At 31.0% G+C, this 27,725-nt stretch overlaps 1 protein-coding gene and 1 long non-coding RNA gene across 2 annotated transcripts; both read left to right on the top strand.

The window, feature by feature from the left end:
* Positions 1-723: 723 nt before the first annotated feature.
* On the top strand, positions 724-27,599 carry LOC133199282 (disintegrin and metalloproteinase domain-containing protein 10-like). The gene is made up of 18 exons (XM_061335113.1): positions 724-789; positions 2,625-2,760; positions 6,383-6,504; positions 7,405-7,588; positions 14,787-14,883; positions 15,222-15,404; positions 15,482-15,640; positions 16,040-16,241; positions 17,095-17,267; positions 17,917-18,097; positions 18,404-18,563; positions 18,842-18,943; positions 19,381-19,465; positions 20,037-20,187; positions 21,472-21,591; positions 22,897-23,036; positions 25,838-25,960; positions 26,474-27,599. Exons 1-18 carry the CDS (start codon positions 738-740, stop codon positions 26,600-26,602), a joined length of 2,499 nt encoding a protein of 832 aa, XP_061191097.1. The 5' UTR covers positions 724-737; the 3' UTR covers positions 26,603-27,599.
* LOC133199283 (uncharacterized) lies at positions 9,329-10,294 on the top strand. The gene is made up of 3 exons (XR_009722784.1): positions 9,329-9,553; positions 9,947-10,034; positions 10,266-10,294. It is a non-coding gene; the product is annotated as an uncharacterized LOC133199283 (long non-coding RNA).
* Positions 27,600-27,725: the final 126 nt, after the last annotated feature.

Here is a 27,725-nt window from a genome sequence, read left to right as displayed (position 1 = left end):
TCAAAAGTTAAAAGATAACATTCAACAATTTTATCAAATCTCTGAAGTTTTTAAATTAAGTTTTACCTTACTGTATTCATTTTTGAAAATCATTAGATAAAATATTCAGATATTTGTAGTTTACTCTTTACGATTGTCTGTGAACAGTGTTAATTCTGCTCGAGCGCTCGTATTGTTTTGATCCTATTAGAACCTAAAATTCTCTATTTCATCTAATTAAGTATAATCAAGTTTATTGATGGTAGATTTCATTTCGTGAGATTTATTTATTTATTTATTTTTTCAGAAATATAAGAAACATTTGAGCATTATTTTGTTCTTAATGTTTGCATTTCGTTCCACAGATTTAGCGTTCTTTTTGCTTTTTTTCATTATATATTTATTACATTTCACAACTTTAAATTTAAATCCAGATTTTAATTTTTTTGTTATTAAAAAAATGTATATTCAACATGATGATATTTCCTTGGCTCAGAATCTAAAAAAATAATCGTTTAAAAGTCATGTAAATATTTTCGATGATACCACAAATATATTGATTAAGAATCTACAGTCTTGGGTTGTCAGGCATTGAGCTCTATTTTTACCTGTATTTACTTATCTCACCTGTATAAATCATTGTCACCTATCCTTACATGCTGTGTTATCTGTTATCGTTCGCTCTCTCCCCCGTTATCAGATCCCGGAAGTCCTCTAGCGCCATTATTATACAGGATGTTATTGTCCCCGGAATAGTCATGAGACTCGGTATTTTGTCAGCTGTGATTCTTATCCATATTACAAATGCTGGTTAGTAAAAAAAACAATTTAAGTTAAATTTATCTTCAAATTCAAATTGCTGCATTTAACTAAGAATCAATTCAAAAGACATTTTCTAAAAAAATATAGTTATGTACATGATCCTGGTTCATAATTTGTTTATATTACAGTATGAATTTTTACAGCAATTTTTTTAAATGATTTTTTTTGTTTATCAAACTGTTGTTAAGCAGTATGTAATATAGAAACGATCCTGTTACGTAATCTAAAATCACTTTTATCAAGCCTGACGTAATTGAATAAAATCGCAAGGATAGAAAAGGAACAATTACATTTAAAAAAGGTTTTACAAACATTGGAAAAAGGGCCTTATACGTCTACTACAAAATCAAGTTTGAAGTTTTTGTGATTATATCTTACTGTTAGGACATTAAAAAGGGACTCATATCAAAACTTCAAGTATATCTTAAAATGCATGTATTTACATTCATTGGTGAAAAAAACAACATTGACTTAACGTGAATCGAGAATCTTATTTCGTGTACGTTTAGGGCATTTAAATATCCTAATATAAATGGAGGATTTTGCAAGAGCCAATCAAATCAAATATTGCACATACTAATACATTCAGCAAACCTGTCCTGATTTGTGTAAAGAAATGCCTTCTTATTTAAACATTTGCTTTCTTAAATTTACACAAGTAAGCCTTATATAAAGAGTCATTATATATATAATATTTTATATTTCCAGTAAAAGGTAATGAAACTTTTGTATGATGTCTATGTAACTAAGTCAAATATCAGTTTTCTTAAACTTATTTATCATAATCAGTCAAAAATATAGAAATAATATAGAAGATATGGAAATAAAAATTAAAATAATTTACCGATAGTAAAGTTTTAGTAAAATTTACTTTATAAAGATGTGCAATGTAAATATAATACATACATATATAGAATAAAAAACTTGCATCTATATATAACCATACATAGTATAATTAATTTATATCTATATATAATACATACATACAATAAATAACTTACATCTATATTTAATACATACACACAATAAATAACTTACATCTATATTTAATACATACATACAATAAATAACTTACATCTATATATAAAACACTGTACAAACATAGTAAAATAAATTACATCTATATACATAGAATAAATAACTTTTATCCATATATACATGTAACGAATACATCTATAGAATAAGTAACTTATAGCCTCATAGAATACATCCATATAATAAATAACGTACATCGTTATATATTATATTAACAGAATAAATAATAAAGTACCTCCTGATATAACAGGCAGGTAGTATCAGTAGTCTCAATAGTAAAAATAATGTTTGGAAAAAAGTCGGGGGAGGGGGCTCTCCCTGATACTACATGTTTGTTATATCAAGATATACTTTATTTATTCTGTTCATAAATAAACATTAAAAGACTGGTTGCCCCCCCCCCCCTGCCCCCAGTTTTTGATGTAGTTAAATCAGGGTAACATGGTATTTGGTCATGAAAAAAGTGGGAACCTATCCACGCCCCCAGAATAGGATTTTTTTCCCTTGTCTGTTTTGTTTTATTCAGGTAAGATATTTTTTGTCTAGCTGCCCACCCCCACCCCCATTTTCGAAAACGATATCGATACTATACGTGCCTGTATAATACATCCATAGAATAAATATAGTACATCCATATATAATTCTCCATAGAATAAATAACATGGATTCTGATAAAATGCATCCATAGAATATATAATTATCTTACAAAATTTTTTAATGCATCCATCGAATAAGTCATCATCTTGCATTGTTGATTCATTTTAAAGAGATAATTTTTTTTACAACAGAACATCGGATTTTAAATGATTATATACGACATTACGAAGAACTACGATATGATTCAGAACAATTCCATAATGACCACCTCAGAGCAAAAAGGTCAACAAGTAAATATCTGGAACTCAAATTCTCATCTCTTGGAAGGTACGTTGTAACGTTCACATCTCCTGAAAAGTAAGTAAGAATTTTCTGGGTTCATGGAACGCACTTATGTTCTAAGCTCGTAGAAGGTATTTAATATGTAATGTGGAAACATATGAGAAATTTATAAAAAAAAAAAAAAGAAGAAGTTTCTTGTTTGTTTGATTTGTTTGATTTATCCTTTGTGTCTTTACTTCTCTGTATTGTATATGTGAAGCTCTCCACTTTTTGCTGTATATTTTAGGATAAGGGTTAGTCATCACTCTTTGTTTTCTATTTTAGGGTTAGGATTACTCTTCAATCTTTATTTTCTATTTTAGGATAAGGGTTACTCTTCACTCTTTGTTTTCTATTTTAGGATTAGGGTTACTCTTCACTCTTTGTTTTCTATTTTAGGATAAGGGTCAGTCTTCACTCTTTGTTTTCTATTTTAGGATAAGGGTCAGTCTTCACTCTTTGTTTTCTATTTTAGGATAAGTGTTACTCTTCACTCTTTGTTTTCTATTTTAGGATAAGGGTCAGTCTTCATTCTTTGTTTTCTATTTTAGGATAAGGGTCAGTCTTCACTCTTTGTTTTCTATTTTAGGATTACGGTTACTCTTCACTCTTTGTTTTCTATTTTAGGATAAGGGTCAGTCTTCACTCTTTGTTTTCTATTTTAGGATAAGGGTTACTATTCACTCTTTGTTTTCTATTTTAGGATAAGGGTTACTCTTCACTCTTTGTTTTCTATTTTAGGATAAGGGTCAGTCTTCATTCTTTGTTTTCTATTTTAGGATAAGGGTCAGTCTTCACTCTTTGTTTTCTATTTTAGGATAAGGGTTACTCTTCACTCTTTGTTTTCTATTTTAGGATAAGGGTTACTCTTCACTCTTTGTTTTCTATTTTAGGATAAGGGTCAGTCTTCATTCTTTGTTTTCTATTTTAGGATAAGGGTTACTCTTCATTTTTTGTTTTCTATTTTAGGATAAGGGTCAGTCTTCACTCTTTGTTTTCTATTTTAGGATAAGGGTCAGTCTTCACTCTTTGTTTTCTATTTTAGGATAAGGGTCAGTCTTCATTCTTTGTTTTCTATTTTAGGATAAGGGTCAGTCTTCACTCTTTGTTTCTATTTTAGGATAAGGGTCAGTCTTCATTTTTTGTTTTCTATTTTAGGATAAGGGTCAGTCTTCACTCTTTGTTTTCTATTTTAGGATAAGGGTTACTCTTCACTCTTTGTTTTCTATTTTAGGATAAGGGTCAGTCTTCACTCTTTGTTTTCTATTTTAGGATAAGTGTTACTCTTCACTCTTTGTTTTCTATTTTAGGATAAGGGTTACTCTTCACTCTTTGTTTTCTATTTTAGGATAAGGGCCAGTCTTCACTCTTTGTTTTCTATTTTAGGATAAGGGTCGGTCTTCACTCTTTGTTTTCTATTTTAGGATAAGGGTTACTCTTCATTCTTTGTTTTCTATTTTAGGATAAGGGTTACTATTCACTCTTTGTTTTCTATTTTAGATTAAGGGTCAGTCTTCACTCTTTGTTTTCTATTTTAGGATAAGGGTTACTCTTCACTCTTTGTTTTCTATTTTAGGATAAGGGTCAGTCTTCACTCTTTGTTTTCTATTTTAGGATAAGGGTTACTCTTCACTCTTTGTTTTCTATTTTAGGATAAGGGTCAGTCTTCACTCTTTGTTTTCTATTTTAGGATAAGGGTTACTCTTCACTCTTTGTTTTCTATTTTAGGATAAGGGTCAGTCTTCATTCTTTGTTTTCTATTTTAGGATAAGGGCCAGTCTTCACTCTTTGTTTTCTATTTTAGGATAAGGGTCAGTCTTCACTCTTTGTTTTCTATCTTAGGATAAGGGTCAGTCTTCACTCTTTGTTTTCTATTTTAGGATAAGGGTCAGTCTTCATTCTTTGTTTTCTATTTTACGATAAGTGTTACTCTTCACTCTTTGTTTTCTATTTTAGGATAAGGGTCAGTCTTCACTCTTTGTTTTCTATCTTAGGATAAGGGTCAGTCTTCACTCTTTGTTTTCTATTTTAGGATAAGGGTCAGTCTTCACTCTTTGTTTTCTATTTTAGGATAAGGGTTACTCTTCATTCTTTGTTTTCTATTTTAGGGTTAGGATTACTCTTCAATCTTTATTTTCTATTTTAGGATAAGGGTCAGTCTTCACTCTTTGTTTTCTATTTTAGGATAAGGGCCAGTCTTCACTCTTTGTTTTCTATTTTAGGATAAGGGTCAGTCTTCACTCTTTGTTTTCTATTTTAGGATAAGGGCCAGTCTTCACTTTTTGTTTTCTATTTTAGGATAAAGGTCAGTCTTCACTCTTTGTTTTCTATTTTAGGATAAGGGTTACTCTTCATTCTTTGTTTTCTATTTTAGGATAAGTGTTACTCTTCACTCTTTGTTTTCTATCTTAGGATAAGGGTCAGTCTTCACTCTTTGTTTTCTATTTTAGGATAAGGGTTACTCTTCATTCTTTGTTTTCTATTTTAGGATAAGTGTTACTCTTCACTCTTTGTTTTCTATTTTAGGATAAGGGTCAGTCTTCACTCTTTGTTTTCTATCTTAGGATAAGGGTCAGTCTTCACTCTTTGTTTTCTATTTTAGGATAAGGGTTACTCTTCATTCTTTGTTTTCTATTTTAGGATAAGTGTTACTCTTCACTCTTTGTTTTCTATTTTAGGATAAGGGTCAGTCTTCACTCTTTGTTTTCTATCTTAGGATAAGGGTCAGTCTTCACTCTTTGTTTTCTATTTTAGGATAAGGGTTACTCTTCACTCTTTGTTTTCTATTTTAGGATAAGGGTCAGTCTTCACTCTTTGTTTTCTATTTTAGGATAAGGGTCAGTCTTCACTCTTTGTTTTCTATTTTAGGATAAGTGTTACTCTTCACTCTTTGTTTTCTATTTTAGGATAAGGGTCAGTCTTCATTCTTTGTTTTCTATTTTAGGATAAGGGCAAGTCTTCACTCTTTGTTTTCTATTTTAGGATAAGGGTTACTCTTCACTCTTTGTTTTCTATTTTAGGATAAGGGTTACTCTTCACTCTTTGTTTTCTATTTTAGGATAAGGGTCAGTCTTCACTCTTTGTTTTCTATTTTAGGATAAGGGTCAGTCTTCATTCTTTGTTTTCTATTTTAGGATAAGGGCCAGTCTTCACTCTTTGTTTTCTATTTCAGGATAAGGGTCAGTCTTCATTCTTTGTTTTCTATTTTAGGATAAGGGCCAGTCTTCACTCTTTGTTTTCTATTTTAGGATAAGGGTCAGTCTTCACTCTTTGTTTTCTATTTTAGAATAAGGGCCAGTCTTCACTCTTTGTTTTCTATTTTAGGATAAGGGTCAGTCTTCACTCTTTGTTTTCTATTTTAGGATAAGGGCCAGTCTTCACTTTTTGTTTTCTATTTTAGGATAAAGGTCAGTCTTCACTCTTTGTTTTCTATTTTAGGATAAGGTCAGTCTTCACTCTTTGTTTTCTATTTTAGGATAAGGGCCAGTCTTCACTCTTTGTTTTCTATTTTAGGATAAGGGTCAGTCTTCACTCTTTGTTTTCTATTTTAGGATAAAGGTTAGTCATCACTCTTTGTTTTCTATTTTAGGGTTAGGGTTACTCTTCAATCTTTATTTTCTATTTATAGAAACTTCCATCTAGATCTCCATCCTTCTGACAGCGTTTTCTCAGCTGATCACAAATCCCGCCAACCAGACGGCTCCGAAGAACACGTGGATACATCCTTTATATATGATGGTGAAGTTCGAGGTAATTTCTTGAGTGCGTGTGATTTTGAATTAAACAATATTCTTGTATGAAATATATGGAGATAACGAACAGTATTCAAGCTCAAAAGTCCATTAAACAATACAAAATAGGAGCAGAGCAAACACGGACCTCCAAAACATCAGAGGTGGGATCAGGTGCCATGGAAGAGTGAGCATCCCCTGCCGACCTGTCACACCCGCCGTGTGCTCCTTGTCATGATCGGGAAATAACGGAAAAATCCGTCGACAATTCAGTGTGTAAATAATGTATAAAGTTTCCAAATACCTTCCTAATCATGAAGCCATTTATGAACATAATTTTGTCACATTTTATTTTGAGATCATACCTTTATTTGGTAGTAAAAAACCTACGAGTTCAATTAAATTTCATATCGAGGCATTAGAATTTTGATTGGTCTCCACTTTCTTTTTCAATTATTTTAATTTTTAATGTATTTTTTATGTAACATTTAGTAGAGAAAACTGAACAGAAAAATAAAGTATTTGTAGGATGATTACATTTTTAGAAATTTTTAAGATTTTTTTTTATTTAATTGATTATTTGTAAACAACAACAACAAAAATATTTTTGGAATATTTAAAAGTTTCCAGCCTTTTTCCCAAAGGAGAAAGATTCTTTAAAATTCTTAAATTAATATATATATCGGTATATGAAAACGGCTTAGAATTTTTGTTATATTGGAAAAATAAAATATTTCCAAAGAGATTTTTTTTTAATGTTTATTGTTTAAAATCATTAGAAAATTGTATTTTATTATGAGGTCAACACGATTCGAAGAGAACCATTTAGCTGTCTCAGATCAATATTTAAATGTGTACTTTAATGCCGTTTATTTACTTCCGCCTATCAGTACTCTCAGTACTTTGATTTTATTTATAGGAGTCCCAGGCAGCACTGTCCATGGGGCGGTACTGCGTGGTATATTTCAGGGCACCATAATGCTTTCACCAGAGGAAATTTACTTCATCGAGCCGGCGGACCGGTACTTCCGGAATTCTCCCCAACTCCTAGATTTTCACTCCATTATCTACAGGGAGGATCATATGAATCTTGACCCTTACAGGTGAGTTATATAGGCATCCACCAAAAAGCATTACAGGTGAGTTACATAGGGATCTACCAATAAGCATTACAGGTGAGTTATAATTATTAGGCATCTACCAATAATCACAGGAAAAACGAACAGAAAAAACTATTACACAATATTAATATTAAACTATTGCACAATTTAAACCTCCTGTAAGCAATATAATATAGCATATAACCAAAGTACCGTAAATCACTTTTTATTCGCGAGAACTTTATTTTGGCGTAATTACGCGAGACTGTCTCCTCGCGAAAATTTCCTTCTCTTGTATATTTTTAGAACTAAAGATTATACTGGATAATAGTTAGAATTCATCAAAATTTTGTCTTGCTTATAAATACTAGTTACCCATCTCGCGGAAATAGGGTATAGCGAATATTTGGTGATCTACAGGATGAAACTCTCTTCAAAATCTCGCTTCATTTTGAAATACTTATAATATCCCAGTCAAAAGAAGTAGAATTCATTTACCGTGCCTACTGGATTCCAAAACCATAAAAAGACTTACGAACAATAATATATAAAAGGGTCATTAAATGTCTTACCAATATTTATTCCTTACATTAATAATACATAGGCAATTTCGCCACATATGATCCACATATGCATTGCTTTTCATATGAAGATCATATGAGGATCATATGAGAATCATATGTATATTCAATCATATGAGTATCATATGTGGCAAATCATATGTGGATCATATGAATACGCATATGTAAATCATATGAAGCAATATACATATGATACACATATGAAAAGTTCTGCATATGAGAATCATATGCATACTTTGAGAATTATCATATGAGAATCATATGAAACAGATCTGTGTGTGTTTATTTATTTGTCCTTGTTATAAGCAGGTAAAATTCATTTTTATTTTAATTCAATGAGATAAAAAAAAATACGTTTATTAACTGTTCATCAGTTAACACTTGAGTAATTTCATATTAAGCTTAATATGAATAAGTTGGTGTTATATTTTAACAAGTAGACTGCATGATTAAAAAATAATTTCAATAACATATATCAAGATGTGTAAATTTAAATGTATATTTATTCAAAAGAATCAAGATGTTCATTTCCTTAAGAAGCTTGGATAAAAAGGGAATAAGTACTCTGTTACCCCCCCCCCCCCCCAAAAAAAAATCCTTTCATAAAATTCAAAATTTGTTTTCTTGAAAAACAAAATTCATCAAGAATAAATTGATTTGTATTTTATCCAAAAACCGTTATGGTTGGTTTTATTTTATGAGTAAAATTAAAATCATTCCACATTTTATTTACGGACCGGTTTCGGTTTTTATCAGATGAAAGTGTACGTCATGTTTGACGTCACTTCTGCAGCAGAAGAATTGGGTGTTGAAAAAAGTAAGTGATTTCGGATACGTTTTAAAAGACTTTTTAAAGGCCAGTTCATTGTGTTTAGATCATTTCATTACGGTAACAGATCCGTATAAACTTTCTAGTACTCTCATCACTTGTATATAATTGTTAAATTAATGCAGTTCGTAAAAAGCCGATAAACCTAGTGATCAATAAATTACTTATTGAATGAGTACGGTAATTTTGTTTGTTAACGACGAATGTTTAGGCCATTTAGCATCACTTATTTTTCAGATTTATTTCCCTTTTGTTAATAGCTACGCTTGATATTTATATTCGATATGAAAGTGAAAGTAGAAACTTTGTAAAGCAGTTAACATAAAATGTTTGTTGAGATCGTTATTCATTCGGTTCTTTCATCAAATGAATGAGAAACGTGTTTTAAATAATGTATTTAGGAACTGAGTTCAGTGTCACAGTGCTGTTTTTGTATTTTTTTTTTTTTTGTTCAAAGAACCCCAAAGCTGATTAGACTGACGATTGAACACAAAGCTGATTTGACTGACGATTTAAACCCAAAGCTGGTTTGGCAGACGATGCATGATCACAATGCAGGTAAAAATAAATAAATAAATACATTAATCATCACAGTATATATAAGTAATGACTTAAACATATATCAAAAACTAAATAAATCCAACTCTTTTTCTATAGAACAAATCCAGCACCCTAATAAAATATATATACATGTATAAGTATGAAAACATATGAAAATATGTAAGTCATATATTATAGAACTTGCTGGCTATAAAAACTATGAAGAACTATAAAACTATACATTATCTTCTGGGGGATAATGACTTTTAGCTTAATCAGACATTCAAGGTACTATTACATGTGCATTGAAAGTACATTGTATACATTTTCATGTACTTTGGTTAATGATTTGGGGGTCTGCATCAAGCAGAAATGGATTATATATATTATATCTATTATTTTTTTATATAGATTAAAAATTTGCAGAGAGAATGTCAATTGGCTTAAAAAAAGATTTAACATCAACCCCTGGATTTCTTTTAAGGATACAGAAGTACAGGTATGATGAATATAAATGCTAGCTAACTACATGTATTTTGCAAGAATTGTGCATTTAAGTAGATGCACTGAGCATTTAAGTAGATGCACTGAGCATGTATGTCATGTTATATGAAACTAATAAAGTTTATAGTCAATATGTATAATAGTGAAGCATTTTTTCTTGAAGAATCTTAGTATGTGTTTGATGTATAGAAAAATAAGTGAAAAATGCATTGCTTTATTCATTCAGGAGATGCTCAGCAATCTGGCATAGAAGGCTTGCTGGACATGAAATGTTATGGGAGTTATGTCTAGCTTTGGATCCACTGAATTCACATATTACAGAAATCAGATCAGAGCAAAGGTGTGCACACATTTTATTTATATATGTTACATATCATCCTAAGAAGTATCAAAGTCTATTGCTAAATTGAATTACCTTGTCAAAACAAAATTTTGCACTGCATTCCATTTAAGCTATACATTGTGAATTGAATTGTTTAGAAAAAAATGTTTTAGCTGATGGGTAACAAAGAAGTTGATGTAGAGGGTCCCTCCATTAAGTCTCTACATAATTATCGATGAAAATGTTTCCTTCCTCCTACAATTATGCTAACAAATCCAGAGAGGGAATACTTCACACCGATGCTAGTATGATGCTAGTATGAAAACAGTAAGAGTCAACATTTTAAATTGTAAAAATATTGAAGTTAAACTTTAATGTTAAAATTTTGAGATATATATTTGTTTATTGGAAGGACATCTTTGCTAGTAAATATGATCAATGATACAATGATAGAAAATTAGTTCATGTTTGTTGAATGTCACAAACAATTTTTCCAATCATATTCATCTTTAGAATCACTTGAGCCTTCAGCTCAGATGAGCTAAAAACAAGTACTTTCATTTTAAATGAAAGTACTTGTTTTTAGCTCATCTGAGCCAAAGGCTCACGTGAAGTTTTCTGATCAAAATTGTCCATTGTCCATCATCATCGTTGTTGGCATAAACTTTTCACATTTATGTCTTCTTCTCCAGAACCACTGGACTAATTTCAACTGAACTTGGCAAAGAGGACCAATAGTAAGGTACCAGTAGGGGTTCAAAGTTCAATCTACAGATTATATAGGATAAAGTCTTTAAAAATCTGCTTTTCAAGAACTACCACACTACAATTTGTGATATTATTTTGCAAACATCCCTATGCAGTGTTGTTTCAAGTTTGTTGAAACAATGACCACTAAACCACCAGTGGGGCCCCTGAAGGGTTGCAAAGTTTTACATAGTAATTTATACTTGTGTATAGGAAAAAATTAAGTCTTTTTAACAATTTCTACATTGCTACAATAGTGGGGCCTAAGGAGGGAATCTTGAGTAAATTTGATCAGTATGGAACAAATATCAAAAAAATACTTTTGCAATTTATTCCAGCACTTTTTTTGTATTGACACACATTTCACAAAAGCCACTTGTGTCAGAGTTAAGTGAGTTTGCCATTGTTTGCTCAGGTGAACAATGTGGTCCATGGACCTCTTGTTATTATTATTAATGCTAATTATTTTAAAAATAATTTTTAGAGATTATTCTGTGCCACAAACAAATTGTTCAGATAGGGGACATTGGTGGATTTGCATTTTGGGTACAGTTCAAAGAATTTTCAATATGATGATGGAAGATCAGAGGGAGAACAAATGGGAAAAGTTGACAGAGAAAGAAAAGAATTAGGAAATAACTTGAATAAATATGAATGAGAAGGATGTACTTAATTTTGTCAGACTTTGACATGCAAGGCTTTCTATTTATTTGTATACTGGAATATCATTTTGATTGTAAAATCTCATTCTAATGTATTCACATTTTATATTTCATGCTTTATGCATAAATACATAAACATTTTTATGAAAAACTATATATATATATATATATATATATGTATCTTTGTTCAATCGAGACATCATCCTTTGTGATTTCATACTCATTTATGTGTTAAATATGCTGTAGGTACATGTAATCTGAATTACTTATGATTTGTCATAAATTTACAATAGAGATTACATATATTGACAAATGTTGTTGCAGATATTTCAATTTTGCTAAGGACACTTCCATGTCATATAGTATTTTTATACAAGTTCATGATCTAATTATTTTATTCATGGGTACATGTATACATGTTCATCTCCTTGATCATTTTGCTGAAATCCTTTCAAATAATTTGTACTCGTTTTAGAATATGTAAAATACATGTATCGACAAATGCTACTGACTTGTTTGTATACTTTCTTGTTTAAAGTGTGCACTGTGTGATATTAGTTATTTCTGTTGATGAAGATACTTTTGGAAAATTGTGCAAGCATTATCAAATATTTACAGGTATTTAATAGATCATTGGAATGTACTGAAATTTCATCTAAAGCAGAAATACCTGATTTTCAATGTGTACAAGTGTGTATTTCCTTTTGATAAATATGAAAAAAAAAACATAAATGTTTCATATGATATACATATGATGCCCATTTCATATGATTCTCATATGTAAATGACTTGAAACACACTAAAACTTTTCATGTGCAAATCATATGAAATTCTTTTCATATGATTCACATATGTGAATCATATGTGACTCATATGATTTGCTTCATATGATTCACATATGATGCCCTTTTTTTATGATTCTCATATGAAACCAATCATATGATTCACATATGATACACATATGTGGATCATATGTGGCAAAGTTGCCTGTGTAGCTGCTGTGAAGAAGAAACTTCAGACGCTCTATGCATCATATACAGGAGTTCTGTAAACATCTCTGTGTTCTCAAAAGCTTCAATAAAATTTAAAATCACATTTTTTTTTTGTTAAAAAATCATCGACATTAACACTTTTCAATATTTTATGACACTGGCGTTTTTCATATAAATTGCTAGGCCATTATTTTCACACTGAATTCACTATAATGATTTTTCCGTTTGCCCGATCATGACAAGGAGCTCACGGCGGGAATGCTCATTCCTTCATCTGATCCTGCCTCTGATGTTTTTGCATGTTTGTTCTGCTATCAATTCGTATTATTTCGATCGACTTTTGAGCTGGATTACTGTTCGTTATCTTCATATTTCATGTAAAGACTGAAGATAAACAGTGATTAATCTCATGTATCCAGTTAAAGATACAAATCCTGACACGGACCCACCACCCACCCCCACCCCCAACCCTCCCTCCATAACTGTTCCAGGTAAAGAATGGAAATCCTAAACAGGACAAAACACGGACCAACCCCCACCCCCAACCCTACCTCGAAAACTGTTCCAGGCCTTCTGCGGGGAAAAGGAACTCGACAATTTTTATATCTTGTGGTTGATTTTCGACGAAATTTTGGTGTTAAAAATCATTCAGATTCTATATGAATGTACTCTGAAGTAAGTATAAAAAAGTTAGAGGTCCTCGTTGACAATAGATGTACTAAATTAGTTTATGGAGAACATACCTTTTGTAAAATAATCTCTCATTATTCCAATAAGCACGAATTGTGCTATTCTTCTGTTGTCTTTTTTAAATTCCTATGAAGCAGAATATATTCAAAATTATCTGTATTAGAAGAAGAAAATTATTTGTGCAGCCTCAATCAGACATTTATATATCTTGTGACAACATATCATCGATGAACAATAGTTATTTTTCATTCATATATCGCCTCCACATATCCCATAAAACTCGAAATAAAAGACAAAACATAGCTCACTACAACCGTTGCAGTTTTGGATTTATAAAATATTTATAAAATATTGTGTTTATAGATATTGATAACAAACAATAGAGTAGACAAACAGGATGACTTTTGGTTTGCAATCCTTATCTTCCGATTTTAAATGTTACTATATAAAATATTACTATTTTAAATGTTATACAGTAGTAATATTTCATTATTACCTACATATGATTTTTTATATCTCCTAACGGATTTGGCACACAAGAGCATGTTCTGAGTATTTCCGATTAATAATAAGTAAAAGTAAACCGAGGCAGGCTACTGACAAATACGTTGATGTCCCCCAAAATACTATAGTAAACTAGAATTTACTACAGTATCAAAGTTTTTACTAAAGTAAATCAAAGTTTTTATTTTTATAAAAAAAAATTTAAAATCAAATATTTTTATTATAGAAAATCAAATTATTTTTACTATGGATTTCAGATGGTTATGTTTTATGTTCTCTAATTCATACATACACATTTTTGATGTTGAATGATAATATTACTTGTATATTTACATATTAACTACATATATAGTAAATATTTGTTAAAGATATCTTATAGGGCTTTCAACATAACTTGTGTATATAAGCAATTCGGAAATTTTATGGGTCCAATGACCCAGTTTGCAATTAAAACCTTCAGTTGGATCGAGTTTTGACTAGCAAATTTTATAAAAATTGTTAAAGCATTCTTTTTATACTCATTTGATTACGGTACAATGCTTTAATCTGATCAAGAACAAGGGCTCATGGTGGGTTGACCAGTTGAAAGGGGATGTTTACTCCTCCTAAGCACCTGATCCTACATCTGTTGTTTCCATGTCCCAGTTTTTGCCCTTTTTTGCGAATTTGATGCTAATATTAGATTTATGAAAATGATCATTGTTCATTATTTTCTACTTTTTCGTTCATTAGAAAAATGATTCCCGGCGCCAAACAAAAAAATGATTCCCGGCGCCAAACAAGTAGCTCAATTTCCTTTTAAATACATGTAGCTTATTTGATATTCTCAGACACAAACGTGCCAGTACGGGACATGATGGAAGCTGTGGTCTAGACAAATATCGGGACTGGATGTTAGAAAGAAGTCACACAGAGAGACATTTACATGTAAGTTGTGGTCTAGACAAATATTGGGTCTGGGTGTTAGAAAGAAGTCACACAGAGATTTATATGTAAGTTTTGGTCTAGACAAACATCGGGACTGGGTGGTAGAAAGAAGCCACACAGACAGAGATTTATATGTAAGACAGATTTATATAGTTATTAATTTAATCTTTACAATAAAAACACTGAAAGCCGAATGGCACAAGAACTATATACATTATGTGACTTAAAGTCGGAAAAATAATCAAGCAAACTCTGAAGAGTGTATGCACCTATAATCTTTAAGTATTTGTAACGCATTTTTAACCTTGTTTCCTGTTCTTGTACATTTTTAATTGTAGAGTGATGTCCAAGATCACCACCGGTCGAGTAACATGTACAGCCGGGATTCCAACAGTAAACCCCACCGTATAAAGAGAGCGCCCCCTGGGAGCAGTTGTTATTCTAAACCTGAGCGAACATGTAACCTCTATCTTAGAGCCGATCCTGTGTTGTTTAATGATACAAGAGACAGACTCGGAGGGGTGAGTTGCCTATTGCGACTATTATTATAAGGAATGATATTGTTTTACTGTTAATGTAAATGTTATTTATTAAACAGAATGTTGCGGCCGCTAAGGATGAGATTCTGGCCTTGTTCTCTACCCACGTGTCCGCTATTAACCAAATCTACAGTAAAACTAAGTTTGAGACTTATTGGGTCACACCTCCAGGGACGCCATGCTTTGAAGGAATGAATTTCAGAATACAGAGAACAACAGTAAGACGCCATTGTACAGACATCTATAACATGTTACAGTTTACATTGTACAGATATCCATACAGTTTACATTGTACAGACATCAATAACATGTTTCAGTTTACATTGTACCGAGATCTGGAATATATAACAGTTTACATTGTACAGACATCTGGAATATATTACAGTTAACATTGTACTGATATCTGGAACACATTACAGTTAATATTGTACAGACATCTGGAATATATTACAGTTTACATTGTACAGACATCTGGAATATATAACAGTTTACATTATACAGACGTCTCGAATATGTTTCAGTTTACTTGCAAATATTGTCCTTGTGTCATAGTTATATGATTTTACATCTCCCTAAATAAAGATTTTTAATTTCGGATTTTTTATAACTCATAACAGATCATGACGGACGAATCCCTACAGTGTAACACGTATCTACGAACCAACGCTTTGAGCTTCTGTAATCCGAACATCGACGTCAGTAATTTTTTGAATCTGAATTCCTTGGACAATCATGATCCTTTCTGTCTGGCGTTTGCTTTCACCTATCGGGATTTCTCGGGAGGGACTCTCGGACTGGCCTGGGTTGGATCACCCACGGGTAAAAATTATCTTCTAACTGTTACAGTCTCTTTCAAACCTTTTTCTTTTTTTATATTGACTTCGTATATGAGATACTAAAAATAACTTCACTTAGCTCCTCTGAAAATAATCACTTAAAAAAAAATCTTTTAAGAATCAAATTTTCCCTGATCTTGGCACATTTTATTTTTTTTTTTTCAAAATTATCAAATTACACAAAGAAACATATACATATATGTTCATTCGTCGACAGAAACGTAAAAAAACGGATTCATATAGCCAAAATTGATTCCCTGGAAGACAGCCTCAATATAAAAAAAATGGATATGTCAGAGTTATGAAATTCCAGGTTCATATATCTAAGGGTGTGTTGATGTAGAACGGATTTTGCATAAAGAACATCTATGCCGTATTAATGCGTAAAAGTATGAAAGTTTATATGGAATATTTAGTGAAATAAAATAAAATTATTACTCGTTTTTATGCTGTTTATATATGTATTCGTTTTATAAAGTACGGTTGTCCTTCAGGAAATCACACTTGGCTTTATGAATATGAAATTTTATTACGTTACGGCCGTGCGGCTCTAGAAATGTCTGCACTTCAAAGGGATATGCCTATAACGAAGATAAAAAAATTAATTGGATTTATTGGATATCTATGTAGAGAAATTAAAATATAAGATTCTTTAGAGATCCTGTATACTGTCATGCTTTATAAATGGCTCACGGTGGGCGTGTCAGTTTGACAGGATTGTTTACTCCCACATGACACCTGATCCAATCTCTTATATTGGTTTTGTATTGTTGTATTTAACTATGGTTACTGTTCCTTATCTTCACATTTTATGGATATTTCACTTTTTCGTGCAGCTGCCGCGGGAGGCGTATGTGAGCGCTACAAGACAGTACGAGAGCAGGGAAGAAGTATACAGAAGAGCCTGAATACCGGGATAGTAACACTCATCAATTACGCCCGCCGTGTTCCACCGCGGGTTTCACATCTGACGTTCGCCCACGAAGTGGGACATAACTTTGGCTCTCCAGTAAGTATGACATTACAACTAAATCCGCCGTGTTCCACCGCGGGTCTCACATTTTACATTCCCTCAGGAAATGGGACAGAACTTTGGTTCTTCAGAAAGTATGGCATAACAAGTACAAACGCGTTGTCCCTTGGGTCTTCCAGCTAACACGTTCTCATGAAGTGGTACAAAAAGTGGGAAATACATTTGGTTCTCCAGTTATCTTTGATTTATGTCAAGCATAACAGAAGAAAATCTTTTGACACACAATGGAGGGGAAAGCTTTGATATTAAAAGAAATATACATGGAGTTTTAAGCTTTGAAATGTGCATTTTGGGGTTAAGAGGACTAACGCGAAAAATAGAAACTCTTTTAATCATTGAACTACATTTGAATCTCTCTATATAGAATACAAATATATCGAATACTACATAATACTTGATCTAAGTCGAAAGGAGTACGCAGTTCATCTTTCACATAAGTACAATCATTATTTTTTATACATATATTTCTATCATGTTCGAAATTTTGCTATCTTGTATTCATTGCAATTTTTAAAATACATTTATTTATTTGCTGACTGTATTTATTGATTTATTAATGATTTATTAATTTATTTATCAACTAATTGATGGATTAATTTATACATTACTTTATTTTTATTTTCAGCATGACAGTGGAACTATTTGTGCTCCAGGAGGAGATCCGGGTAACTTTATCATGTATCCAAGTGCAACCAAGGGTAACCGTCCTAACAACGATCATTTCTCTAAGTGTAGTAAGGGAAACATAACGTTAGTCTTAGACGCGGTAGTGAACGGCAGGAACGGGAAATACAACTGCTTCAAATGTAAGTGATACCTTATCTTCTCTCTAGCAGTAAAGGAAACGTAAGAGTTAGACGCCGTAGCAATAATCAGAAACTGGAAATACAACAACGTTTAGCTGTCATTTGTTTTGCAACTTCTAATCCTTTCACATTTTTTTCTCTTGATGCAGAAAAGTAATATTTAAGTTTATAATTACATTTGTCAGTCAAAGTAAAGAAACATATATAATTATTCTAATCTATTTCATTTAGTGACCTTTGAGGTTTGAATTGCATTGATTAAGAAAAGTAAAATACTAAATATATAAGAATGATTTTTCCTTTTAGCGTCGGGCGCGGCATTCTGTGGTAACGGTATAGTAGAGAAAGGGGAGCAGTGTGATTGCGGTTATAAAGATGACTGTACAGACAAGTGCTGCCACCCTCGGAGCAGCGATCCAAACGACAAACAGATGTGTAAATATAAAGATCCTTCAATTAAATGCAGGTGGGGCCCAGTTATAGGAAATTTTTATCATTGTAGATCACATTGTACCTTACAAATAAGTACCAAAATCCGCAAGATCATAATTGAAATAAGTTAATAAGGACTTTCACAATGAGTCTCTGTTATAAAAAAGGATATTCTTTCGTTTTAAATTTCATCATCATTTTAAAATTATCAAATTCTCATCTTTTATCTTACTGTAATTAATTTCCACTCTCTATATATCACAAACAGCCTCTATTTTAGAAGGATTAATACAATAAGATGTGTATTTTTAGTCCAACTGAAGGCCCATGTTGTACAGACAAATGTGATTATAAACCAGCAAATATGACGATTTGTCGAGCTGCCACGGACTGTAGCGAAGAGCAAAAATGCAAATATCCTTTTCTACATAAAAAAACAAAAATCAAACTTTTCTGTAATTTACGTTAAATGTTTTTGTTTAAGAAAAATATTATTACAAATTTAATCAGGAATTTTTCAATGCATTAGTTATAATTTTTGGGAAAAAATAAAAAAGAACAAACACGAGAAAATTATACTAAAAGAAAACATGCCTGATGAAGTGCTGAAATTTAAAAGAACAAGCAAAAATGAAACTAAATTTTTTGGTATTCAAATTCATGTGTTTTAGTTGAATATATCTCACAACAAATTTATATTTCCTTAAGTGTTTATTCGTACAATGTTTTTTTAAAAACGTGTGAAAAAAAATTACTATTAGATAGTGCATGCAAAAAAGTATATTTTAGTAGATTTGGTTGTTCATATTAAACTATAAAAATTTGTGAGTATTGATCCTTAACTTCTTCACCGGAAGTAGCGCAAAGTGCCCAATTCCTAAAAATAAAGAGGATATGACGTATTGTAACGATTATACTCAAGTCTGCATAAAGGGGGTAAGAATGGACAAGCTAAATTTTTACAAACGTAGTTTTATACATTGTAATTAAACTGAAATTATGAAAAATTCAAATATCTATTAAGAATAAAGCCAGTTTTCAAAATGAGTAGAACTCCAGATTGTATATAAGGTAATAGACTATCTCAATCCGTACAATATAAAGTGAGATAATTGAATCGTTGGATTTCCTGACCTACCTGTTCAAAAAAAAATTACATGTTCCAGGGTTTAGAAAATAGCCAAGTTTAAAAGCAATACATTAAAAGTATATAAAGCCTCCTTATTAGAAAAAAAAACCTTATTTGTCATCAAAACTTGTATTTATTTTATAAATCTTATATATATATATATATATATATATATATATATATATATATATATATATATATATATATATATATATATATATATATATATATGCATGTATATAAGTCCTGATATTCAGCCTCTCCCGTTCCAGTAATTTGTAATAAACCACCATTTTGTCCCTAAGCGCTTAAAAGGACCTCCTGTAAATGCAGTCTACTTTTTATAATGATTTTTAATACACCACATTTTTCCCTTAGGTATGTGAAGGGTCCCTCTGTAAAAGAATAGGTTATAACCATTCTTCACATGCTCACTGGAATTCTACGTGGGATGAATGTTACATTGGAATGTCGGGGTCTCTCTCTGTTGAACAGAAAGAAAATTTGTGTTACCTATCTTGTAAACCAGGTTTGTAGTTTTATTTCATTCTGAAATTCAGGAACACAAAATTAAGATGTTTGATTTATCTAATTGCAATACCGTTATCCGGCCTCACGATATGAAAGTGGCGAGGCGAGAAACGACACTCAAGGTTTTCATCTTCAGCGTTTTCATACATGCATCTATATTATTCTCAGTTTGAAAGCAAAATCTATCCTTATTTAAGGAGGTTGGATCCTGCCATCAAAAGTAAATGAGAATTTTTTATCAAGTATATTTTTAGAATTTATACACATAGCTTTTTTAAAAATCAAAACAAAAAATGTGGGTCAATGCGCTTCTTTTGGCGCTACAGAGCATTTAGTTTGACCTTTTTGCACTGTAAATACGTCTTACACATAAACCAATTTTTAAAGTTTTTCCTTCAATATTTTTTGTTCAAATAAATTATGGTGAAAAAACACAGTCTTATTTCATCTTAAATAGATACATTAAAATTTGTAACAACGAAGAAATTTTCGAATAACTGCGCATGTTCAATTATTTGACCTTTTTGCACTCAAACATTTTCATTTTTCTGGCATTAAAATTTAACAAGCCAAAAAATCATTTGAAAGTAATGACAACATACTGAATTTAAGAAGAATGGTTAAAAGTATCGTATATATTCAGAAAAGAAAATTAAAAGTGGGGGTCTGTGATGTTAATTTTAAGATATTACTAAAATAGTGCTAATTTTAAGCTTAAATTAGGGCCATTTTTTTTTCTTCATTTCCACAATATATTTGCTATATTTATCAAATATGATGATAGAACCCATGACAATTTATTTAATATATAATTTAGGACCAGTATAAAACAGTCAACTGCACAAAATAACTATGTGTGCAGACTGCATGTAAAAATAGGAATCCAAACTTAACATACTTTAAATACTTCGAAAGAGAAAAAAATGATCATTTTCTTCTAAAAAAACCTTCCGCCACAAAATATAGTTCCTCACTTAATGCTTTTGGTATGGAATTTATTCATGGAGTTTTAACTGAATATAGTTAAATTGGCACTGTAGAATCAAAATTTATTGTAAGAATTAAAACATTATGCAGAATTTTTTAAATATAGGTTAATATAAGAATCTGCTCAAAAGCTCAGGAGCGAACCTCGTTAAGTTTACCTGTGACTCAAAACTTAATGACTTACTCCTTTATTTCGCTAACTCTGTCCAATCAGAATAGAATGGAACTTTTTTCTTTTTTTTTTCATTAATATGAAGTAAGAATATGATAATAATCATTATTTCTATTCTTTAAGATGCCAATGACACGTGTTATGTCTCGGAAGACCAAAAAGGAATTCCAGATATATTCAGTAACCTTGTTCAGGAAGTAAAGAATAAGAGAAGAGATAATTCACCTATTTCTGTAGCTTCAGGTATGAATATAGTTTATGATTTAGAAACACATATACAAACAAACATCAGATATATTAAACACAGCTACAAAGACAAGGCCATAACAAACACAAAAGAACAAGTAAACTATCTATATAATCAAAACACATTTTTTTACAAAAAAAAAAAAAGAAAAAAAGAAAAAAAAAAGATTAAACACATATTTACGAAAAGCTACTCACCAATTCATTAATGTTTTCTATGGAAGTCACAAACTTAAGATATCACAATTAAAAGGATCTAGTAAACGTTATTTATTATGTTTTTATTACAGAAAATAAATTTATCAAATATACAGCAGAAGAGAAAATTTAATTTTTATTTATAGCCAGATAATCTGAAAAAGCTTTTAGATACACATATATCAGTATAGGTTCAAATTTTCATATGGATATAAATAGTGCTAGAAAACTTCAACAAAGTTCAACACATCCGATTCAAGACCTGCTTAGGTTTATAGGACTGGCCGGTATACCGGGAATCGGATATAATTATAAAAGATACCGTTTTATGTGTTTTTAGGGATTGGCCAAATATAACAATTTTATCCAATTTATAAATAACGTTATCAATCTTAGCAATTTCAGGAATAAATTTATTCATTGTTCTTGGGAAATATTTTTTTATTTAATTATAGGCTGCATTATTATTAGCCCTGCCAAGACTTTTGCTAGTAATCCCAAAATGGTATGGTAGCTTAAATCCCATCATACGGTATTGATAATAATCTTAAGAGTTTTATATCATTTATAAAACACTCTCTAGCGCAAATCTAGTACAAAGTAGCGGTAACAATTATAAAATTCAAATAACTTTAACAAAAATGCAAATATTTCAACTATATACTACGTCCAGAGCAAATGAGGTTAGCGATTGAGCGATCAAAGTAATATTAAAACTAATAAATTTAATATTCTGTAGGTAAAAATATATTTATTTCATTAAAGTAATTAAGAAAAATATGCACATGACCATTAAAAATGATAATAATACATATTTTCTATATAGAATTATATTTAACTTAATTATTTTGTGTATTTAACGATTATATTTAATTTAATTTTTTTATTTATTTAACTATTTACTTGTTTACTGATGTAATTATCAACAAACATATGTATTTATTTACGACTATGAATAAGTAATTTTTTGTGTAACTTTTCTGTAACAAGTATAAAGGGTATTGTGACATATTGTTAGTTATTTTTTTTTATGTTTGTGTATATCTTAGATACAATATATAACAGCTATTGAAGGTATTTTGACGTATTTTATGCATATATTAGGCACACCCTGTAACAACTATCAGGGCTATTGTGACGTATTCCACAGATGTAGAGGCGTGGATAACGAGGGACCTCTGGAACGACTGAAAAATTTGATCTTTGGAGAAGAAACTCTTACCACAATTAAAGACTGGATCATTGTATGTAATGACGTCATAACTTAGTGATTATGTGTTATAACAAAACAAATTTAATCAATCTTCACAATTGCGTCAAATCATTTTTTTCTTGTTTATAACAGTTCTTAAGACTAAGATTATTTTAATTTCCTAGCTTTATAAGGATATCAATTCATTGTAAAAGGTTATTCACAACAAATTAAAATATTATAGGGATGAAATATATGGAGATAACGAACAGTATTCAAGATCAAAAGTCCATTAATCAATACAATTTTTGGAGCAAACACGGACCACTAAAACATCAGAGGTGGGATCAGGTGTCATGGAAGAGTGAGCATCCCCTGCCAACCGGTTACCCGCCGTGTGCTCCTTGACATGATCTAGAAATCACGGAAAAATCCGTCGACAATTCAGTGTGTAAATAATGGCCTAACAATGGTGCAAGGTTGTTAGGTCATATATAGCTTAACTACATTTTAGAGATTTGAAATGGTTTTGTCTTAGTTCTAATATCTTTTGTGGAAAGGTCTACAGATCTTTAATATATATTTAGATATTACTCCTCTTTATCTGGAATGGGTAATTTAATGACATTCTGGCTTTATGTCCTATTCATGTAATAGTAAGAATACTCAATGCGTAGTTTTCTGATTATTTATATTTTTTTCAGAACAGCAATATTAAAATAAATCTATTTTAATTCATTAATGTTATTGTCATTAATGATTACTAGTAAATAAATAAAAAAAAAGTCATACATTAAAATAAAATCTGTTTACTTCAATGTCAAACACTTTGGCAGAGAAGATGAAAATATAAGAGGAATTAAACACGATAAACATAAGAATTTTAAACATTCTAAAAAAATAAACCCCATTAAACGCGCATTAAAAACGTTGAATATGTTGGCGATATGCCATTGTTCCGTGAATTAAGTAGATAATGTGTACGTGGTTCAGATAGATAAGACTTAAAACTTTCTTATTTTTCAACAGTTATTTATTATATTTTTTTTTATCTATCCATTTATTTATTTTGCAATTAAGCTAAGATGTGTTAGACTTCTTTGGCTTGACTGTTCTCTATAGATTTATCCCAAACTTAATTTTACCAAGAATGTTTACAAAATTTACAAATTTCTACGATAATGTAAATGTATTTAGTATTTGCAAAAATAAGACATGCTTATATGTGAAGCACTGAAGTTCTAGAAAAGTCAATAAAATTGAAACAAGAGATTTTTAACGCTTTCTTTGTAATAGTTATTGTGAAACTATATTGTTTTGCAGAGTTTTTTTGAAGCCCAATTATCCCATCATACACTTGTAAATTGGAATAACTATAAATCTTAATCCCCACTCCCTTCTGCATTTTTTTTATATTCCTGTATTTGTCATAATTTGTGAACACTTTACGAGGGTTGTTCGGAAAGTTCACGGACCGTTTCAATCTTCGTTATACTATTTCCAAGAAATTAAAAATGAGCACATTATCATATGTCATTTTGTTGGTGTATGAAGTTTCATTCCATTCGATTCAATAGAAATTAATTTACTTAATTTTAAAATCAACATGTTTGGTAACCCCGGAGCAACATTATAACGTTAAAAACATTGCATCATGAGGTTCTCAAAATAATCTCCCTATATATTTCACATAGTCTGGCCCAATATCCACTTACTAAAAACGTTTCTCTATCAATTGAAATTTATTTTGCTAACAATCCTTCCAGTAGCATAATTTTGTTTATCAATGTTTTACTTTTGTAGCGCGTAAATGTGCTTTCACAAAATCAGCAACTGTGAAGTGCCTTTCTCTTTCTATGACCTAACCAACTTAAAGTATTTGGAAAGATTTTTACAGATAATCCATTTCCTCACAAATTGTCCTCGTCTCATACAGAGTCTGTATCATTCAAATGCCCCCTGAGCCATTTACACACATATGCACGACAGGCTTTTGATATATTTCCCTTCCTCCAGCATTTTCAGAGTTTATTTTGGAGTTTTCCCGATTACAACACGAAATTGTATCGTAAACTGCTGCTCCGTGACGTTCTACGTCACTTTTTTTTGCCTTCTTCACCGAGGACTACCTATCTTCTGAAATTGTTTCTTTTCCACGAAGCAATCTATTAATTCATAATTTGAAATATGAAACGATGTAACAATTTTTTTATTCTTTCGTCTAGAAGTTTTTGCATTTTTGTATCATTTTTAGAGGATATGACTACAGACATTATTTAGGGTATTGTTTGTAAATTACAAGGTTTTGACAAGCTCCGCGACCCGATTTTTACAGTTTTTAACTCTGAATAAGTTTGAAATAAGTTATAATATCTCTAAAATTTATAATAAAAATCATTTGAATTTAATGTAAAAACATTTCTACCAAATCTTGATATAATATGACGTTACGTAAAAAAGATATGACAGAAGTCCGCGAACTTTCCGAACAACCCTCGTATTTATGATACTAAACTATATATTGAAGCAAAAACAGTAGCATTTTCCAAAGAACTTGTGTTTATTTTTACAGGAAGAACAGTGTCTCCATCTGACATATCTACACAGTCTGTTTGTTTTTACCGGAGCATTGGTGGGGTGTGATGCTTACTGTTTTCTGTTAATTTTTTACAGGAACATAGTTTGGGTTTGATGCTTATTGTAGTCGGGGGCGTCAGTGTTAGGGTTAGTGTTAGCAGTGGTGGGTGTGATGCTAACTGTAGTCGGGGTCATGATTCTGTTTATTTTTACAGGAACACTGGTGATGTGTGATGCTTATTGTAGTCGGAGTCGTGATTCTCTTTATTTTTACAGGAACATTGGTGGGGTGTAATGCTAATTGTAGTCGGGGTTGTGATTGTGATGGGCGTCTTCATCAAAGTTTGCTCTGTTAACACACCGAGCGAAGACCCAAAGCTAAAGAAATTCAGGAAAAAGGTTGGTATCTTAACATTTATGTGTAATCTTAACGTATAAAATCAACAGAGAAATTTCAGAAAATCAGATGCAATACAAATCTGTTTTTAAAAAAATAAGCTAGATAGTTTCAGAAAATGAAATATGGAGATAACAAACAGTATTCAAACTCAATAGTTCATAAAAACAATACAAATCAGGAGCAGAGTAAACACGGACCTCTAAAACATCAGAGGTGGGATCAGGTGCCATGGAGGAGTAAGCATCCCCTGCCGACCGGTCACACCCACCGTGTGCTCCTTGTCATGATCTGGAAAAAAACCCCTGAAAAATCCCTAGAAAATTCAGTGTGAAGTCAGCATTTGATTTAATGATGGATTGTATTTGCTGACAAACAAAAATGTCTCTTCATAAGAAAAATAATAACACTAGTAATGAAAAGTTTATGATGGTGAAAGTTACAATGAAAAAAATTGCATACATTTATTTGATCATAAAATGAGCGTTAATAAAGATAATAGCTATACATTTTAGAATAAAAAGGAAAGAGGGCCAGTGAAAAATCCAGGTCCATACTACATAGGAGGTTATAATAAAGGAAGAGAAGGTGGGAGGGGAGCAGTAGGGAATAACAGACGCAATATGGAACTAAGGAAAGTCTAGACATATACAGTAAAAAAAGTCCAGACATGTAATGTATACAGTGAAACAAGTTCATAGCGCACACTGGCATTGAAAAGTCATGGACAATGAAGTTAAAATATTTTTTTTCACCCAGTACTTTCAATTTATGAGTAAATTAACTGTATAACAAAAAAAGGGATTGTGAATCGGATACAACCGTTTCTGATAATTCGCTATAAACGTGTCTGACTATAAAATATTTCGTCTAGATTAGCAGTTGTATATGTTTTATAACTGATGATTTTATAATGTGCCAAATTCTGATCAACCTTTTAACTTACTTGCTGTCTCTAGATCTAGAATAATACATATTTATTTCATTTTATATTGAATGACAGATTTTAGTAAAACATTTTGTTTGCTTTTATTTGACTAAAACAGATGTATATTAGAAAAACATGAAGTACTTATTGTCATATGTAAGAAATTTTGATTGTTTTTCTTGCTCTAATTGATAATTGCAGAGTGTATAAATGAATCATATTTACTTAAATGGAACGCAATGTTTGTTGTCATCACATGGCTTATATAATCAGTCTTTTAGCGTTTGTTTCATATTTCGTTATTGTGAGAAAGACATGCACTTTTGTTATGCTTTTTGAGATTTTTGTATAAAGAGATATATTATTGGGGATATAAAGATGTATCATAAAGACGGACATTTCTTTTGCTCAAATTCAAATTTCTTATACGAAAATCTGTGGTGCTACCCACATAAAACAGCAAATTAATTTCAAACTAATTCAGAAACATTCATTAACATGTAAATACCTCTCTACAGTGAAAAAAGATAAGAGAAAATACATATAGATTGTTTCAGAGAATTGCCGAAGATTAAAAGTTTTATTGCTGATTTGTAAGGTATTACAAACTCTTGTGTAGAATTTTGTCGTATTGAAAATTTATCATTTTTTCAACAGAGATTATTACATGTTTTATGAATGTCAGACTTCTAGATTCTTTTTTATGCATGAATGAGCTGTATATCATGAAATATATTTTAAATTAAATAAAAGTTTTTTAATAGACATCGACACCCGTGTTCTTAGCTGTTTGTACTTTTACCGTACATTGAACATATATCTACTGAGAGCCAATGAGT

This window comes from Saccostrea echinata, unplaced genomic scaffold, assembly GCF_033153115.1.
Source record: "Saccostrea echinata isolate AGI-Se365-2 ecotype Australia unplaced genomic scaffold, CSIRO_AGI_Sech_v1 ptg000033l, whole genome shotgun sequence".
In the NCBI taxonomy this organism is placed as follows: Eukaryota; Metazoa; Mollusca; class Bivalvia; order Ostreida; family Ostreidae; genus Saccostrea; species Saccostrea echinata.
The sequence above is the reverse complement of the archived record's forward strand: the minus strand, read 5'-3'. Positions and strand labels throughout refer to the sequence as shown.

Coding starts and splice junctions, on each gene's coding strand:
- LOC133199282 (XM_061335113.1), top strand. CDS start 738: ATGAGACTCGGTATTTTGTCAGCTGTGATTCTTATCCATATTACAAAT. Junction 790..2,624: donor TATCCATATTACAAATGCTG/GTTAGTAAAAAA, acceptor TTTTTACAACAG/AACATCGGATTTTAAATGAT. Junction 16,242..17,094: donor CTGGGTTGGATCACCCACGG/GTAAAAATTATC, acceptor TTTTTCGTGCAG/CTGCCGCGGGAGGCGTATGT.